General features: G+C 40.4%; 1 protein-coding gene across 1 annotated transcript in view; it reads left to right on the top strand.

The window, feature by feature from the left end:
- Nucleotides 1–16,831: 16,831 nt before the first annotated feature.
- LOC306967924 (contactin-associated protein-like 5) overlaps nucleotides 16,832–17,408 on the top strand; it is an 87,231-nt gene continuing 86,654 nt past the window's right edge. The window contains exon 1 of the mRNA XM_079563126.1: nucleotides 16,832–17,024. Coding sequence (XP_079419252.1) covers nucleotides 16,952–17,024 — 73 coding nt within the window. The 5' untranslated portion in view covers nucleotides 16,832–16,951. The remainder of the gene's footprint in view (nucleotides 17,025–17,408) is intronic.

Below are 17,408 nucleotides of genomic sequence, written 5' to 3' on the forward strand. Positions count from 1 at the left end.
TATGACAGAAAGACCTACGGTGTAGCTGAGTTACTTCCTGGATCCAGAGTACTTGTGAGAAATCTAACAGAGAAAGGTGGACCAGGAAAACTAAGATCTTTCTGGGAAGATAAAGTGCATGTAGTGACTCAAAAGAAATATCCAGACAGCCCAGTGTATGAAATCAAACCTGAAAATGGCAAAGGACGCATTCGGATTATGCACAGAAACCTATTGCTACCTTGTGACTTTCTCCCCGTGGAAACAGTAGAGCCTCCCTCAAAAGAGACAAGAGAGAAAAGAGACACTAAAAAGCGAAGACAAGTGGACACACAAAACAGCACTGCTGATGAGGATGAAGATGGCTGGAGCGCCATAGTTGGACTGCAAGCAAGAAGGAATCAAGGTCACAGTCCACTGAGAGCTGATGCACCTGAGTTTTACCCTGATAATGACATAACTATAGAGGATGAGGACCAAGACTCAGATGACGACACACAGGCGCAGCTGGCACCAGAGGCCGACAACATGGTGGTGCCAGACCCGGCTGAGACAGACCAGGACCAGGGTGATGTGTCGTCCGAGGCCGGCTCCAGTGACCAGGAGGGTCCTGTCTACACCCCTGCGAGAACGTATCCTTCCAGAATAAGAAAGCAGAGATTGATTTTTACTTATGATAGGTTAGGCCAGCCTAGCTCTTCACATGTTTAAAGAATAAGTCAAAGATTTGTAATATCTAGAAAAAGTTATTGTTCTAAGGTAAAAGATTTAAAAGGTGAATGAGTAGTTGTGTTAAACTCATTAGCAAGTTACCCTTATTTTGTTATATACTGAATATATATATAAAAAATAAAAGATTTTCAGTGGTTAACACAGGCAAATAATCCACATACTGGTTAATGTAGTAGGCTATAACTATGATGAGTACCTTACTCTCAGGAAAGATGCAGATACTCACTACAGTGGATGACGCAGTTGACGGTTATCGTGCACAAAGACCTCTTCTGCAGATGTATTGCATGGAATAGGAGATACATGCTGTACTATGGACTATTTCCAGTTTTGCATCTTTATGGACTGTAAATTCTGACTCCTACTTAGTAATATCCTACTCACATGTAATGCAGAGATACTAACTGTGGACTGTTGAAATTTAAGTGCCTTTGGAGAGAAGTTTTATAATGTCGGGTCGACATTACATTTTTGAGGGGAGAGTGTAGGAATGAGTAAAATTATACACAGCCCCATAAAATTTCTTGTGAATAGCATACATAATTATAAAAGTATGTTGCAAGTAATTTGTAGAAGCAATAGCGCTGTTGCGCCACCAGTGGGCGCTAGTCGTTCAATAGGGGTGGTAGAAGTCTCGCGAGCAAGAGAAGTTGTATTTTGAATGATGCGCTGTGTGAACGTGACCAAAGAGCGATGTCTGCTGTTGTCTGTAGACAATAAACCCACTGAAAATCGACAAGTTGCTTCTTCTTTGATGACAAGTGTAACATATGGAAAAAGGACACTAAAACCACAAAGCAACATGTCTCGCAACTCGAACTTTGCCACTTTACATACTTACTTGTAATCGCTTAACTCTTTCAACTTCTGGCACTTTTACAACCAAACAAAGACCCTGAAACTGACAGCTTAATATGCTCTGGCTCTTTGTGTGGGACTGAAGCTATAAATTACACAGATATGAAAATGGCCTGATTCATAATAGATTGTTGCAGCTGTGATGAGGATGAGTGGTTCTGTGCCAGAGCCAGGCAGTAACGGCACAGATCAGAGAGCAAGTGAGATAAATGACTGGTGTGCATCTGCTGTGAGCTGTCCTCCGTTGCCACTGCCTCTGGGGTCAGGGACATCCTGCAGCCCATACAGACGTATTCACTCCTATCCTGGAGCCATGAGTTGATGGCCAATGTCGGAACCACGGGGGGAACAGTATCAATTTGACTTTGGGTTTAGCCAATGACTCACAAACATTACAGCAGGTCTGATTCAGAAAGTGGGCCTTTTTGCCAATGTCAACAGATACTTGTTCGGTCACCATTTAGTTTAGCTGATAACTTCCCAGTAAGACAATGCTCACCGAGGTTTACAAATAGCATACATGAGATCAAGTCCAAACAGAGAGTAAGCTCTTTTTGATTCTTTTGCTCAGAGTTTCGCTGAACTTGTTTCGACCTCTATAGCAGCTGGTCTTCCTAAGCAAGATTGATTTCAGCTGCCTCCTTACCCGACATTATTGTGTGGTGGTGACACAACTGAAGAAGACGAGGAACTAGTGAAAAGAATAAAAAAGGTTGATAGAGATTTTAAGCAAAAAATGAACATGCCAATCCACATAGCAAGATAATCGAAGCAGATACCTTTTACTTTACTGCGCAGACGTCAAAGTGCTCCTAAGGTGTTATTACACCTTACAATATAGTACCTCTTTTATCCGCTTAGAAAATCGACATGTTTAATTTTGTGTGACTATACTTGGATTGTGTAACTACTCACATAACCGAAGGGAAAACGTAGAAGAGCTTGGTCCCTTCTGACGTCACCCCCGTTTGGCCCAATAGAGGAGAGGAGGAGAGGCGAAATGCTAACAACAGACAGGTACACATCAACTCGTCTAAGCTCAGATAAGAACATATCTCAGTATGCAAAAACGGTGGCCTGTTCCTTTAAAACCATATTAGTCTGCTGTGTTTACGCCATACTCCCAGGATGTGTGCAGAAAAAATGGAACATGCTATACAACGCTCCGCTTCAGGTGACAATAGGGTCTTAGAGGCCACCACAACAGAGCTCCGCCAGCTTCAGAGGTGTGATATTAGATACAGCCTCAGCCTGCACCGTGCTTTCTCAATCTTACACTTATCTACACGCAGCGTATTGAAAATGTGACAGATCATATTGAGAGACATTGTGTCATGACAGTCAACCCAGCCCATTTAATACTGCCAGATTCTCCCTTGTGTGCTTTCATTCATCAGAAGGTGTAACAGGTGAAGGACAAGGAGGCAGCAAAGGTGACACAAACAAAGGGGTCAGAGCTCTTTAAGGATAAAGAAGTAAAGACGGGAGAAAGGAGATGTTGCTGGTGTCAAAAGGTTATTTCTGATCAAAAGAGAAAATGTAACAACACAGACTTGGTTTTTGTTTTGTTTTTTTCTACCTGGCATAAACAGTGTTCATGGTAAAAGACGGGAGAGCAGGAGCGTCTCACTATAGAAAACAATGAATTCAGGCGATCTTCCAGGATAACAATATGACGTAAGAGGACTTTAATCACAGTTTTTAAACGTTCAGTGTTAAGTTTGTATCTGAGATTTTAGATCTGCAATGTTTTAGGTGCAATTAACAGATTGACAAGGATTTTCATTTTATTTCTTTTTGTTTAAATGTTTAAATAAATCAAATAAATAAAAAAAATAGACAACGTCAACAATATCATCATGTTTTCAGCAATATACTTAATGGATGGATTGGATTAACAAAAGACATGCATGTTGTCTGTACTATATTGTGTCAATTCAGGATTTTGATAACATCCTGGTGACAGCTGCAAATCACAACCTCATGCAAATTGAATTGAAATTAGTGGGTTTTAGGAACATGCCTCTGGGCACACATTATCGAAAAGGTCAATCATCTGTAACAGTGTTGAAAAAATATAGTTTCTGCTATCTGTATATACTCAACCTAGTCTCCTTATTGACCTTTTACTAATTACACTATTATTATTCATTCATTTATTTAGCCTATTTCTTTAAGGGAAAATAATAACAACACCAAAAAGTGCCATACATATTAAGATGATAATGAAAATGAACGTCACAGTGAAGTTAAAGAAGTTTGATATGAGTCAAACCCCTGCCCACAGCTCACAGCAGCTCTGGACGAAAGCAAAACAAACAGCCAAATAAATAATACATACTTCATATCTGACTTTGAAAATGGGCGCTGCGTTTAAAACAAAGTGCGATGGTGCGGCTGTGGCTCTGACAGCAGTGCATTATTCATGGCTGGATGCTACAGCGGAGGCTCAAACGGAGATGAAGGGCAGCTGTGGTAGATGGCTCTGGTAATGGGCAGAGTCATGACAGGAACATGAGGCGCCTGTTTCGTTCTCTGGAGGTGCACAACAATGAGAGTAATGCGCGGACAGTGTGAGCGCAGGTCCACAGGTAAAACTGACCGGCTTACAGTGCCCACAAGAAATGTTGGCACCCCTGGTAGATATTACAAAGGAACAATGTCAGAAAATGTCTTACTGTCTACCCACTCAAAGTATTAACTCCTGGGCGGCTGGAATTCATCACTTCTTTTTTTTTTTATAGGGTTTTATTCATGAGGTCACGATTAGGCCATATTTTCTATGAAACAACCTGTCAAAGGACGTGTGTCTAACCTTTCTCTATACACTGTCAGAAGGATAATTCCACTGGTTCTGATCTCTTCAAGGATTAATATTCAAGAAGTTATCTTGGTCATGGGGTGTCAAGAGCTTGCATAAAAAGTTGTCATTTCATTGGTGTTCAAATGAACGATAATGAATGTTTTGTGGAGGAATTTTTAGTATTTAGTATTTTAGCAATGAAAAGCTTTCCCTAACAAGGATGTCTTTAGTTCAGTTTCAAACCAGTCAAGACTCTGCTCTCCAGGGAGGCTGTTCCAGATCCGGGGTGCGGCTCAACAAAACGCTCTATCCTTCATGGTTCGGAGCCTATGGGACAGGATCTGAAGGAGCCAGCGCTGGAAGATCGCAGGGTGCAGGCAGAGAAATGTAGTATTATGTGCTGTTTAAAAAAAATACTACATTGAAATCATATGAATCACACCATTGCACCCATACATAGTTCTAGTAAAAGTAACGGCCCTGTTCATTGATGATGTTGGATGGCCAGAGAACAAAAACATGGAGGAATAAGTGCTGTTATTAACTAAGAAACCAATACTTGGTTCATTATGTTATTAATATACTCAGTCATGAACAGATTAAGTTTAGTACATAGCAATTTTGTAAAATAGATAAGTTATATAATATCTTATCTATAAATCCTTATAGCCACTTGTTGCTTGTTCTTTAGCGCTGCTCTTTTGTAGTTTGCTTTGCCAAATATTCTACTTCCCCACTGTGGAACAAACATTCTTATTTTGTCTTTAAAAAATTAAGTTTTATGTTCCTTATCACATTATACGTGTTATCTATTTTCAAATGTTTCATAAGTTTGCACATAGGCCACATAGTGACATATGCAGGAGTCTGATTGACTTGCCTGCATTTCCACCCCTTCCACGCGCCTTATAGCACCTGAAGTAGTAGTTTATATTCAACTATAGCTGGAGCTGATTGTAAAAATTCCTCCATCTTGCGGCTGAAGATTTGCGACTGTCTGGCAAATGTAGCAGTCGTGCACAGTCTTGTCTGATGTCTCCAACACGCTGGATTGAACAGGTGCCTGCCAAACTTCCTGCAGCCAATTTATTCTCCCTGACATCTGCTCATTGGTGCAGCAGCGCCAGCTCCTTCCAGGACACTCTGCACATGAAGCGAGCAGCGCCGATCTACTCTGACAGTGGAGTTTTTATAAAGTCACGAATAAGGTATATGCACAGCTGACCTTCTTATCTCAAACTGGGAGCAGAAACAGGTTAAGGCACGGCTAAATTCAACCATTTTTTACATAGAAAATGTACCCCAGGAACGCATCCTAGGGGTTTAATTATTCTGGGTGTAAAGATAACAGTTTAACTTGTTGACATCATGGTAATTTGTACTTATAACTGATAGTCTAGTCATTAAGGGTGTTGAACAAACAGTGGAAAACTGTTCTGTCCTTAGTGTTGGAGTTCTGACCATTCGCTGAAGGTCTCTCACTAATCTTGACCTCCTTTCACCTTATTCTAGTCTTTTAGTCTCATTCTTGTCAAATAAAGCCTATAGGCAAAAAAACCCCCACATATACCATTTATGATTGCAACACCGAATTGGTACATCTCAGTCGGGAAGGCAATTATCCAAGTTATATCTGCGGCACAGCATGGTTTTACATGTTTACCATTTCCATTATCCGTCCCACGGATGCGCACGCTGGTATACACATTACTGAAGGAACAACAGAATGATGATTGTAAGCCGCAATGAGAACAATGTGGGCAAATTCCTTTTGGTAGGGTTTATGGAATTATTCAGAGGTACCAAGGCAAGAACTAGAGGAAAGAATTGGCTAAAGACAAACTATGAAGGTAAGCTATGTGCAGATGTTATGCTACACAAGCTAAATGCTATCATCGCAAAAATCCCCTTTTCAACAGCGGTATGATATTGTGAAATATTAAATCTTGTATGATGTGCGTGTTTTAGTGGAAGCACAAGTACTTAAGTCAAAACAAGGGCAGCATCATGACTGAAGCCTGAGAGAGAGACACAAATTAGCAGAAGTGAAAACTTGGATACAAAATAATGCGACAGGAGCTGTAACAAGAATCACACTGACACCTCACACACATACACGCACACAAAGGGGTGCCATGACAAATAGTGGCCATCTAGCCAAAACCTTAAGAATGTAGGCTCAACATCAGGCTAGAATTCCTCAACCGTGAGCCCATTTATAAACCAATCAGAAAACATCTCCAATGTCTCCTCATGGTCTATTTCAAATTATACTCAAACCTACACTATAAGATACAAGTGTGGCTACTGTCCACCAGCTCTTGCGCCTGTCCCATCCCCAATGTCTCATAGCACCACTGTTGAAGATATAGCCATCTTCTCTGTGTGCACTGTGATAAATATTGATGGTTTGAGGAAGGTCTGTTGACACGATAAGTCGCTGACACAGTTACACTGGAGACGGCTGCACCCTCGGCACTCATCACTCTCAATGAAGTCTGGATCTGCTGCGCTGTGCAACCATTCTGCTATCAGATCACTGGAACACATAATCAACTCTCCATTGTTTGTTTTGCAGTGAACTCTATATGCTGCACATGCAACACACCAGGTGATACAAATTTTCACTGAACAGCAATTTAAGCAGTGCGCAGCATGTGTTTAAGTGATAGGGAGCAAGGAAATAGCTTTGCCTCTGAACAAAATCAAGTATTTACACAAAACACATATACACGACTCCCCAGTGATCCATGGGAGAGCTGATAACTTACTCTTATCAACATAGGCTCTGTTTTAGTACATTGCGCCCTCAGAAATAGGGAGCATTTTAGTTATGGCCTGGCTTGGCTCCAACATATAAAGAGCTGTGTTTTCCTGGGTGAAAATAACAGACATGAAGAAATTGCTAATCAACTTTTTTTCTTCTTTTCTCTCTCATTTCCATTATGACCAGCCGAGTTGCCAATTCGCCCAGCACATGTTTGTCTATGGTTGGTCAAAGGAAGTTGAAGAAAATAATGGATTGAAACCTCAGGTTGCCTGTAGTTAAAGCAAAGATGCATGATCTCCATAATGATAACCTGGTGATTTCCCACTCCCTGCAAAGATAGTTTTGAGGAGAGGCAAGCCTACTGTTGTTTGTGGTTATTTTGAGGTACATTTTTCATCGATAAAACGATATCAAAAGAATGCTTGTATTTTATTCTATTTACTATTAGAAAAGTTGCACAGTATGGATTTAAGTGACCTGGTGCTTGATTAACAACAGATGGATATGTACAGGTATCCTATGCTGCATCTGCAATGTGAGGCTCCTCAATGTGTTCCTCAACACCAAATGTATATTTACAATGGTTTGCTGAACTTATGCTGTTAAGGTAGTACACTGCCTGACCACCACATTACTCCCTTTTTGTATTTTCTTTTCATGTTTAATACTCTTCATTCTTGTTATTGAATAAGAAGAATTCAATTAATAAAAGAATAGGCATTGTGACTGTGTTGCCTGATGGTGATTGCTCTGCTGACTTCAGTATAGATGTGTCCACAAATCAATGCTAATCATCTTCTGTCAATTTTCCTTCATTCTAGTCGCATTCTGCACGCTGCCCACTGTCACACTGCCATTCGACACAAAGCACTTGGATAAATTGAATCAATAAAACTATTAATAGCTTTTTGTTTCAGCGGCTATGACGAATCACGAGCTCTTCCATTGATTCAGAGCAGGACATGCTAAAATGAATGGCGCTGAATGCAGTTTTCAATTAGATACTTCACTTGATGAAATGGGTTATAATCATTTCAAAGTGTAAAACTAAATTTTATTCACACGCCATCCGTGATGTGTGATTGGGTATCTATTTACACAAATTAAACAGTGTGACACTTCAGGTCCACAGCCAGAAAACAACGCAGAGCCCGACAAATGATTGCTTTACAGAACTAGATTTAAACTATAAATTTAAATGTGTGTACCTTTTATAATTGCTCATTTAATCACAATTCCCTGACACGCTTCAAGCCTTGATAAATGGTGCACGTTTCTACATCTGAAATGGAAAAATACATCAATAAGTCCCATGCACGTGACACAAACTCAGGATATTAAAATATAGTGCTAGGCGCTCATACATACAAGTGTATTCTTCAGCACTAATAAGGACTCCACCTCTTCCTTTCTCCTATAGAGGTTTTTTTTTCCCGGGCTCCTCGGCTCTAGGCCCCGCAGACGTATAGCCACCTGCACTTGAGGGAGCGGCTTGTTTACAAACCCAGTGCCTCCGTGAGCCTTTGGTGTTGTTACTGCGAGATTCGATTTTTCATTGTTCAAAGAGGTCTGTTATTGCCATCAGGGCTTATATCTCATCACAGGAGACATCAAAAGGACTGGAGCATCCTTGTGATTTCTCTCAGCGCCTCCTGCACAAGAGCCCAGAGAGGCATCGCTGAGGATTGTTACTTGTTACAACTTGCCTCATACCCCGCGTCTGATTGCTTTCTTCTCGCTGCATCTGGGTTGAGACTGCTATCTGCAAAGTGAAATTTCTCCCAAAAACTAGTGTCATACTGTAAGAGCGCTCTATGGGTGACTATAATGTTTGTGCATGACACACACATACTGTTTTATTCCCATCTATTTTGTTCTGGGTTATAAGCAAATGGACTGCCAACACCGAGCCTGGATCAACGGAAATAGTTATGTCCTGCATGCGGCCCCTTGTCGGGTGGAGTTCCTCCGTTAACTCTTCAGTCTAAAACATGCACATTCCGACCGACCAAAGTGGGGCCGGAACAATTCCATTGGCCCGCCAGAGAGTGACCTACTTTTGCGCCGCATATGATTAATACCAACTCTCTCCCATTCATTCTCAATGGTAAATATGGATGCAATACACTGTTTGGCCACCAGATTCAAATTGGGGGCGCTGTTTCACTCCTTTTGCAAAGTGAAGGAAACACTTGGTCTTGGTGTTTATCAATCACAGAGCGTTGTAGCATCAACTCCCAGTTTTCCAACTTTTGTTGCAAAGATTGTTGACATCAACAAAGGTACCTGTTAAAAATTGACTTATACAAGAAGTGATGCTGAACTGACACTTTCAAAATGATTTAATATGGCATTTTCTTTGAGCTAAATGAATGAGGTAATGTCACACTGTAGAGACATGTGTTGTTGTTTACATTTTGCACTATATTGCTGCAATTGTTCATTTTGTTCTACTAAAACTAGTTAACACTTGTTTTAATGGAGCATGTTATTTGCATATATAAAATCATATGCAAATGTATAGGCTGCCGAAAAAGAAAATAAAGTAACAATTATTTTTTCAGTTATATGTGTTTCACGCTTGACATCGCCGTGTTTGGCCCGAGACTTAAGAAAGGCACTTTTTCATTTTGGCCCTCAGAGACAAAAAGTTTGTGCACCTCTGATCTAGATCTAGAGCTCACTGTAAATGAAAGATGCACAGGGTGGATTTATATACAGGGATAGTGAGGTCTACCTGTGATAGCATAGCTCAGCACAGATATGCATTCATCATGACAAACTAAGAGGAGAATTACTGCTACTTCATCCATTTGCAAACAGTGTCACTAATATATAAGTGAGATGTTTGTGGCCCCGTAAGCTGCACTAATACATATCCCAGGAGGTTTGACTGAAATGATTTGGAGGGAACATTCCCAGTTGAAACCTTTATCCTCTCAATTAATCCCACAGCTGTATTCGACAATGGAGGGGTTCCCCGTGAATCAGCCTTGATCTGAGGCTTTGTAGCTTTGCTGCCGGCACAAAGACCTTTCCCTCACCTCTGGTCACTCTGAAGCAAAGACATATTAAATTTAACGGAAATCTCTTTCATAATGAGTGATAGTGACGAACTAAAGAAGTTAAAGCAGACTGAATTGAATGCAATATATTTCTGCATGTATGGGAATCACTGTGAACCATCGCCATTTTCATACATTTATTCAGGAATGCTTCTTGCACACGTTTCTCAGATAACATTGTGTGCTTATTGTACAGCTCGCAGCAACAACACATGGGGTTATGACATGCTGTGTTGTGAAAATGAAGACAAAATGAAGTCATCTGTGATGAATGCCAATACTCTTTGCACAGCATCTATCCATATTTGCGGGATGTGAATGCAACATGTGCCACGTTCATGCGGTGTCAAACGAGAAGTATCCAGACGCTCATTCTCCTACTGTCTCCTCTGGGAGGCACTCAGCGGCACACCGACTCCGCCCACTCATACTCTTAATATTACTTTAGGTAGAGCATTTTCAGCAGAGAATGTTCAGGGTTAAGAAGACTACTGCGGCTACTGCACATTTCACATAAAGTAAATGATCTGCCTCCAAATGCAAAGTGAGAGGATTTGGTGACTGGGAGTGACACAAGGACAATGCTCGCTACAACAGTAAACTCCAGAGAGAGAGAGAGGGCTTTGAGGACAATCAGAAGACGAGGGCATGGGGCATTTTCATTGGAGATAATAAATGGTTCGACACTGTGGCTTTGTGTGTCCAAAGATTGAGATATTGTAAGTCTTGGAGCACAATCCAATAAACCATTAGGCTAAAAATAAATATATAGACTGCTGCTATATAGACTTCTGCAGTGCTAGCTTGGGGCTTTGAGAGGAGAGGAATAACCATAATCATTGAATCATCATCAGTGAACCTACATAGAGGAACATATCTACTTTACAGAGACCAAAATCATGCATTAAATCTCGATATCATCTTTATTACTCTCACTTTAGAGAAATAATACTTTCTCCTTTGGAGTGTGGACATGTTTGTTAGTTGAGAGCATGGTTCCCCTGTATATAATGTTAAAATATCCGGGCTGATAATAACCGTGTCACATATGCGTACATCTATTCCAGCCATTTTAGCATTTTTCTTTCTGTAGACCACACAGTCATGCAAACACTCCACACCCACCTTTTCCAGCTTTCATTTTAAGCCAAGGTCTTAGTTTTCCCTCTCTCTGTGTGTGTAAACGTAGAGACCAGGAGAGGCTGCAGTGTGACAAAGGGCATACTTCTGTGTGTTTGACAGGGTGACCCACTGGGCATGAAAAGCTCCTACAACCAGGGGAACGCATCTGGCCAACTCTGTATTATGACAAATCTCCCTCAAAATGAGAGTACGCTGCAATATATTAGTCTGCAGAATAGGATCCTTGTGGGCCAGAATGAATCCCACCTGCCTCCTCTATTATCTACTTAAGACGATGACACTTCCCCTGAATCGAATTGCGATACACAGCAGCAGAACTTTCCCCCCTGAGATTCCTAAGGTAGGGATTAGTCTACAGGAAGGCTTAACTTGGCAATGGCCATTCTTTCAGTATTTTTACATTTCATTTAGTCAAAAAAAACAGTGCCAAAAAACACAGACTCAAGACCAAAGTAGTGCTAAGAGTACTAGTATATTAAAAGCCATATGTTAGAGCTTTTCTCATCCATCGCAGAGCTTTTCAAATACCTACGTCATGGCGGTCCTGATCGCTCCTCCCAGAAGTGGCCAGAGGTTAAATACATCTTTTGCGTGTGAGTAGAATCAGTCCTACATTGACTATAACAGCGATGAGGAGCTTCTGAAGATACATTAGCGAAATGTCCTCAACTCAATATACAGTGGCGAGAAAAAGTAAGTACACCGTTTGTAATTTGTGCCTAAATTGGTCACTAAATGTGGTCTGATCTTCATCAAAATCACAGAAATCATTACAGCGTATTACTGCTTAAACTAACACCACCCAAACATTTACATTTTATCGTATTTTTATTGGCCACAACATGTAAACATTCACAGGAGAGCGTGGAATAAGTGAGTACACCGCCTGAATCTGACTGAACTGCAGCAGTTTTATAAAGAGGAATGGTCCCAGATTTTTCATGATCATTGAGAGCATCTATCTGCAAATACAGGAAAAACGGTTATTGCTGTAAAAGAAGGATCAGCCAGTTATTTTATACAGGTGTTCACTTACTTATTCCATGCATGTTGTGAATGTCTCGGGTTTTTCTGCAAAATATCATGTCAAACTTGTGAATTAATTTTTCTATTGATGACAGCACGTTGTCCAGGCCCTGAGGCAACAAAACAGCCCCACACCGTGATTCTCCCTGCACCATACTTCAAAGTGAGCATAGGGTTTTGATGTTGATGTGCTGTTCCATTTGTCCTCCACACATGACGTTGTGTGTTCCTCCCAAACTATTCATCTTTGGTTCGCGAAAGAGCTCCAGCACTACTGGAAAAATATTCAGTGGACTGATGGACCCAGAGTTGAACCAAATATTAGAAAATCTTTACTACATTATTTTAAAATAATTTCATCTGAACAATAACCACAGAGGTACCTTTTTTAAAACAAAGGCATTTTGGTTTATTCATTTCATCCATTTCATTTTACTGATTAAATGTGCCTTATACATAAACTTGACCTTGACCTTTACAGTTTGTTTCTGCCATCTCCTATCCTTGTAATCCAGAATGTTGAAATTCTTAAGAACACACATACACATATAGCTGGTGACATTTCTGAACCCAAGTCCTCATTGTATAGACACACAATAGAGCTCCTATAGAGTCTGTCATTAGTAAAAGGTCTGTCTTCAATAAAAATCAATGCAGACGTTTCAATAATGCTTTGAAAGAACAACTTCAAAGCCCTGGGCACAAGAGGAGACTGTCAATCACATCGCTCCATCACTGCTCCACTTGACCACTCATGTCTAAAAATACCTGCCTCTCCTAAAGGAGAAAGGATTTATGAATGGATCTGCAAACAAATGGGTTACCATTCAGTGAGAAATGTTTACAATATCAGAATATATGTTTGAACTTTTGAATATGTAACTTATATTTCGGAGCCCAATCTCGCTTCCATGATCTGATGAGATTGTGCACGGCAAAGGCAATATGGAAAGGAGTCTTCATATAATCATTTAAGAGAGAGGCCCAATGATGTGTTTTTTTCTTTACAAACGATGAAACAGGGAGTGCACAAATGTTTTTCTGTTTTGTTTTTTGTAGTCCAAACTCATTTCTAGCATCCCATACTAATGCCAACAAGAACAAGCCTGATGTTTCACTGCTGGATCAATGAAAATGTTTTATAGATATACAGTAGATGCACAGTGCACAATGGTCTGCTTTTACAGTCGACTACAAAGCAATTTAGAGGTGAAAATCTGAATATGTTCAATAGTGAATTAGGTACATGGCATTCTGACTTGATGCTCTAAAGTCTATTCTGCCCCTAGAACGTGTGAGGTTCATGTCAATTCAATCTCAGGCTGAGAAAAAATGTTTACTGCCTCACAAGGTTACTTTGTGAAAAGCAGAGAGACAATAAAACAACAACCCTTCTTTTCAGTGCAGAAGTATTTTACATAAAGGAGTATGATGCCAAAAAGATTGAATTAGGTACATCCTCTTAATGTTAAGAGGGGAAAAGTAATCTTGAGCAAGGACACTTTGAGAAGGCACACCAGAACAGAAGACCTACTGTACATGTGGGCTGCTTTTGCATCTGAAAACTGCTGCTCATCCATCATGTGCGAGTGTAAAACTCTCCGCAGTGTCTCTGTTTCCCAAATTACCTCCTCCACCGCAGGGCCATCCACGCAGGTCTGTGAAAAAGACAGACGTCACAGATTCCGGATGCTTTAAGATCTTCAAATTAGAGCCCAAAGTGTAAAGCATTTTAGGGATTTATACTGTACTATTTTTTTTTTTTTAAGATCATGATAATGAACTAAATTAAACGCTACAGTATAGTAAGTCTTGGGACTGTATGGAACAAGGAGAAAACAAGGACAAATCTTACATTTTTTTGGATCAGATATTCTGTGATTTTCATCCAAATGTTATTCATCTGAGAGCAGTTAACAGCAAAACAAAGTTCATTTGATGTTTGAAAGTGAACCAATGATATAAATTGACAACAGCAGTACTCTTCATTTATGCCCTAAATGCTTTCCTTATCTCACTCGTTTCTTAAATTCACAAACATTTGATGCTTAAATGCCCGAAGCTGCTTCATGCCTCACAAAGAGAATACAATTATCTCTGAAAAGATGTTGCTGTTTATTTCCAACTCTAATATTTGTGTTTTTTTTTTTTTTTTTTGGCACATCAGTGGTTTGGTGCTTTTAGTTTTAAAATTCAAGCCTTTTGCGCTTTCAATTGCATCATGGGACAGCTCTGTCGCTCACTACAAACACGTCCAAATGGAAAATATAATTACTGATGCTCGATGATAATACCAACGTTCCCTTTGTGCAATAATTAACAGCTTTTTTCATCAAAACCATTGTTGTCTGTCCAATAAAACCCGTTTCATGTGCGTTGACTGGGATTTGCCGTCCTCGTGGATATACTCTCTGACTGTAAGCTAAATTGGACTTTTACCGTTTTACAGAAGAGACAGAGGAGACAGAGAGGTACCAAATGCACAAAAAACATTACATGTGGCAAAAGGTATAATGTGCAGAGAAGCAATTACAGACAAAACTAAACTATTTTAACTGCGTCCTTAGAGATGCTGAATATGCACAACGATGGGTATAGCAGAATATACAGAATGAATTACAAATGTTTACACTGGATGAAAACAAGAGAGACATGGTGGCAAAAATTTCTAGTTGTACCCTGTGAATGAGCCGAGCATCTATTGTCCTGGGCGCACCTTACTTAAGGGACCCATTGTTTCTGGAGCAAGCTGACACTCTAAACAGGACAGGACAGGACAATATAAAATGATTGTGTGTTATGAAAACTTAACACAACGAAAACAGCAAAAATGATAGCATGATTTGGGGAAACTCATAAGCAAATGTTTTTTTTAAAAGAACAAAAACATATATTGAGTAGTCAAGTAAACAATATTGATAGTTTTGGTTGATCCAAGAGAGCATGATTGAATAACAGTAGTGAGCAGTAGATAAAATTACACCAAAGTTTAGACACATTCATTAGCAGCTTTTTCAGGTTTCAGTTTCACTCTGCCTGACCTAGAGGATGATAACCATTGAGACTTAATTTTTCCTTTGGGTTGCTAATTGTAATGCAGACTTGCGTCCCTCTTTTCTTGTTGATAATACCCCATACAGAAGGCTGGTGACAAGATGATATATTGAACTCACAATGCAGATCAATGCAGTTTTCTCATTCCTAAAGTTTTCTTTCTCTGGGGGAATAGATGCATAATATAGTTGAGTTTCGAAGGTTTGATGATGAAGTGTCTCTAAGTTATAATAAAAATCTCACTTTAGACTACAGATCTGGAAATAATAGTGACTGTCTCACATTATTAACGCTGTCTCCAGAAAGCTCTTCATTTACTCATTAGAAACATCTTCTTCACAGTGAGATCATAATCGTAGCTTCCTCCCAGAAAAAGCATTGTGGGTTTTTATTGTGTTATAATATCTTTTTTGTGTGTTATTTTAATATCAAACCCACCTAAATAACCACTTGTAGTCTATAGCCATGTGTACCTTAGTATTTTTTTTTTTTGGCTCATTATCAATTTCATGATTGATCTGCAGTTTAAACTTATTGTAGGCTGTCCATGAAAAGTGCTTCCTGTATTCTGCTCCAGAGCCTGATTGACAGTCAATGCACTGAAAATGCTTGTGTGTAAAAAAATGTACCAAAAACAGCGTAGTTCACTCATTAACTGTCTGTGAGAGTAAATACTACGCTGACAGAAGAGACAAAGGGAGAGAGGGATATTGTACATTCAATTACACAATGGAGATATTTTTTTTCACTCAAACTAGGCTGTAAATATTGTATAAGTGGAGCAAGCCCACAGTTAGCTTTGCCCGTTTGCTTCTTATTCGCGATTCCATTAGTGTGTATTGGGGCCTCTGACCCGGTGCAGGCCAAGTTGCCATTGTGGTTTTCTGGCCAGAGACACCAGGGGGAGATGAAAGACCCCCCAATCATCCCATTAACACGTGTATTACCCCCAAACGAACTATGAAAAGGATTTATTAACGCAAACAAGTTACTTCTTTAAATCTTTAAATCAGCGGAGCCAATGGCGCTGATTGGCAGCCTCACTTCTGTCAGTCTACCCCAGGGGCAGCTGTGGCTGAGCGTGGCATGAATGAATAATGACTAGAGTGTTACGCTTTGAGAACACAGGCTTGAAAAGCGCAATACAAGTGCAATTCAATATCATTATCATAACTGTTTAATCCCAATTGGAAAAGCTATAATATTTGTAGACTGTTTTGTGAGTCTCCATTAGAGCACCGCTCCTTTGTTTAGCCAATGAATGAGACCAGAAAGAGAGAGAGGGAGAGAGAGAGAGAGAGAGAGAAAGAGAGAGAGAGAGAGAGAGAGAGAGAGAGAGAGAGAGAGAGAGAGAGAGAGATAGCTTGTGGGACGTACGTGACGTCGCCGCGGTGCTCTGCTCCACATCAGCTCAGTCTCCTGTATCCCTCCACGCTGGAGGCGCGAGGAGGAACCTGTGCGCGCCAACGCTCTGTTGTCTCTCTTTGATTCGGATAATACAAGTGGAGTTGGACGGGAAAGATGGTGTGGCTGCTGTGCGTGGTCGGTCTGTGCACTTTGAGCGCTGTCAGCGGAGCGTCCGCGGCCACTAACTGTAAGTTTATCACCCACAGCTTACCTACAAGTTCCGTCTGTCATCGTCACGAGGAGGCAGTGACCATGTGCAGAGGAAGAGTGCGTCTGGACAGGGCTCTGTGCTTGTTGCACTCGGAGAATTACCGCGATTTAGACTCACCAATGGCAAATCTTTCTAGTTTCTGTGTGACAGAAGTTGGCCTTTTTCTTCCTTGAGTTTTTGTTTGATGTACCCTCAAGCTCTAGCAATTCAATATCCGTTTAGGCGTGTGGTCGGTGCGTATGGCAGCGCAGGTTATTAAAGGTTTTATTGAGCTCTTCTTGAAGTCAGGGGACGCTGCTGTGTGCAGCAGGACGGACAGAAATTGCTGAGTGGATAGAGCTCTATACTGTACAGTCTGCT

This window comes from Gobius niger, assembly GCF_951799975.1.
Source record: "Gobius niger genome assembly, chromosome: 9".
Classification (NCBI taxonomy): domain Eukaryota; kingdom Metazoa; phylum Chordata; class Actinopteri; order Gobiiformes; family Gobiidae; genus Gobius; species Gobius niger.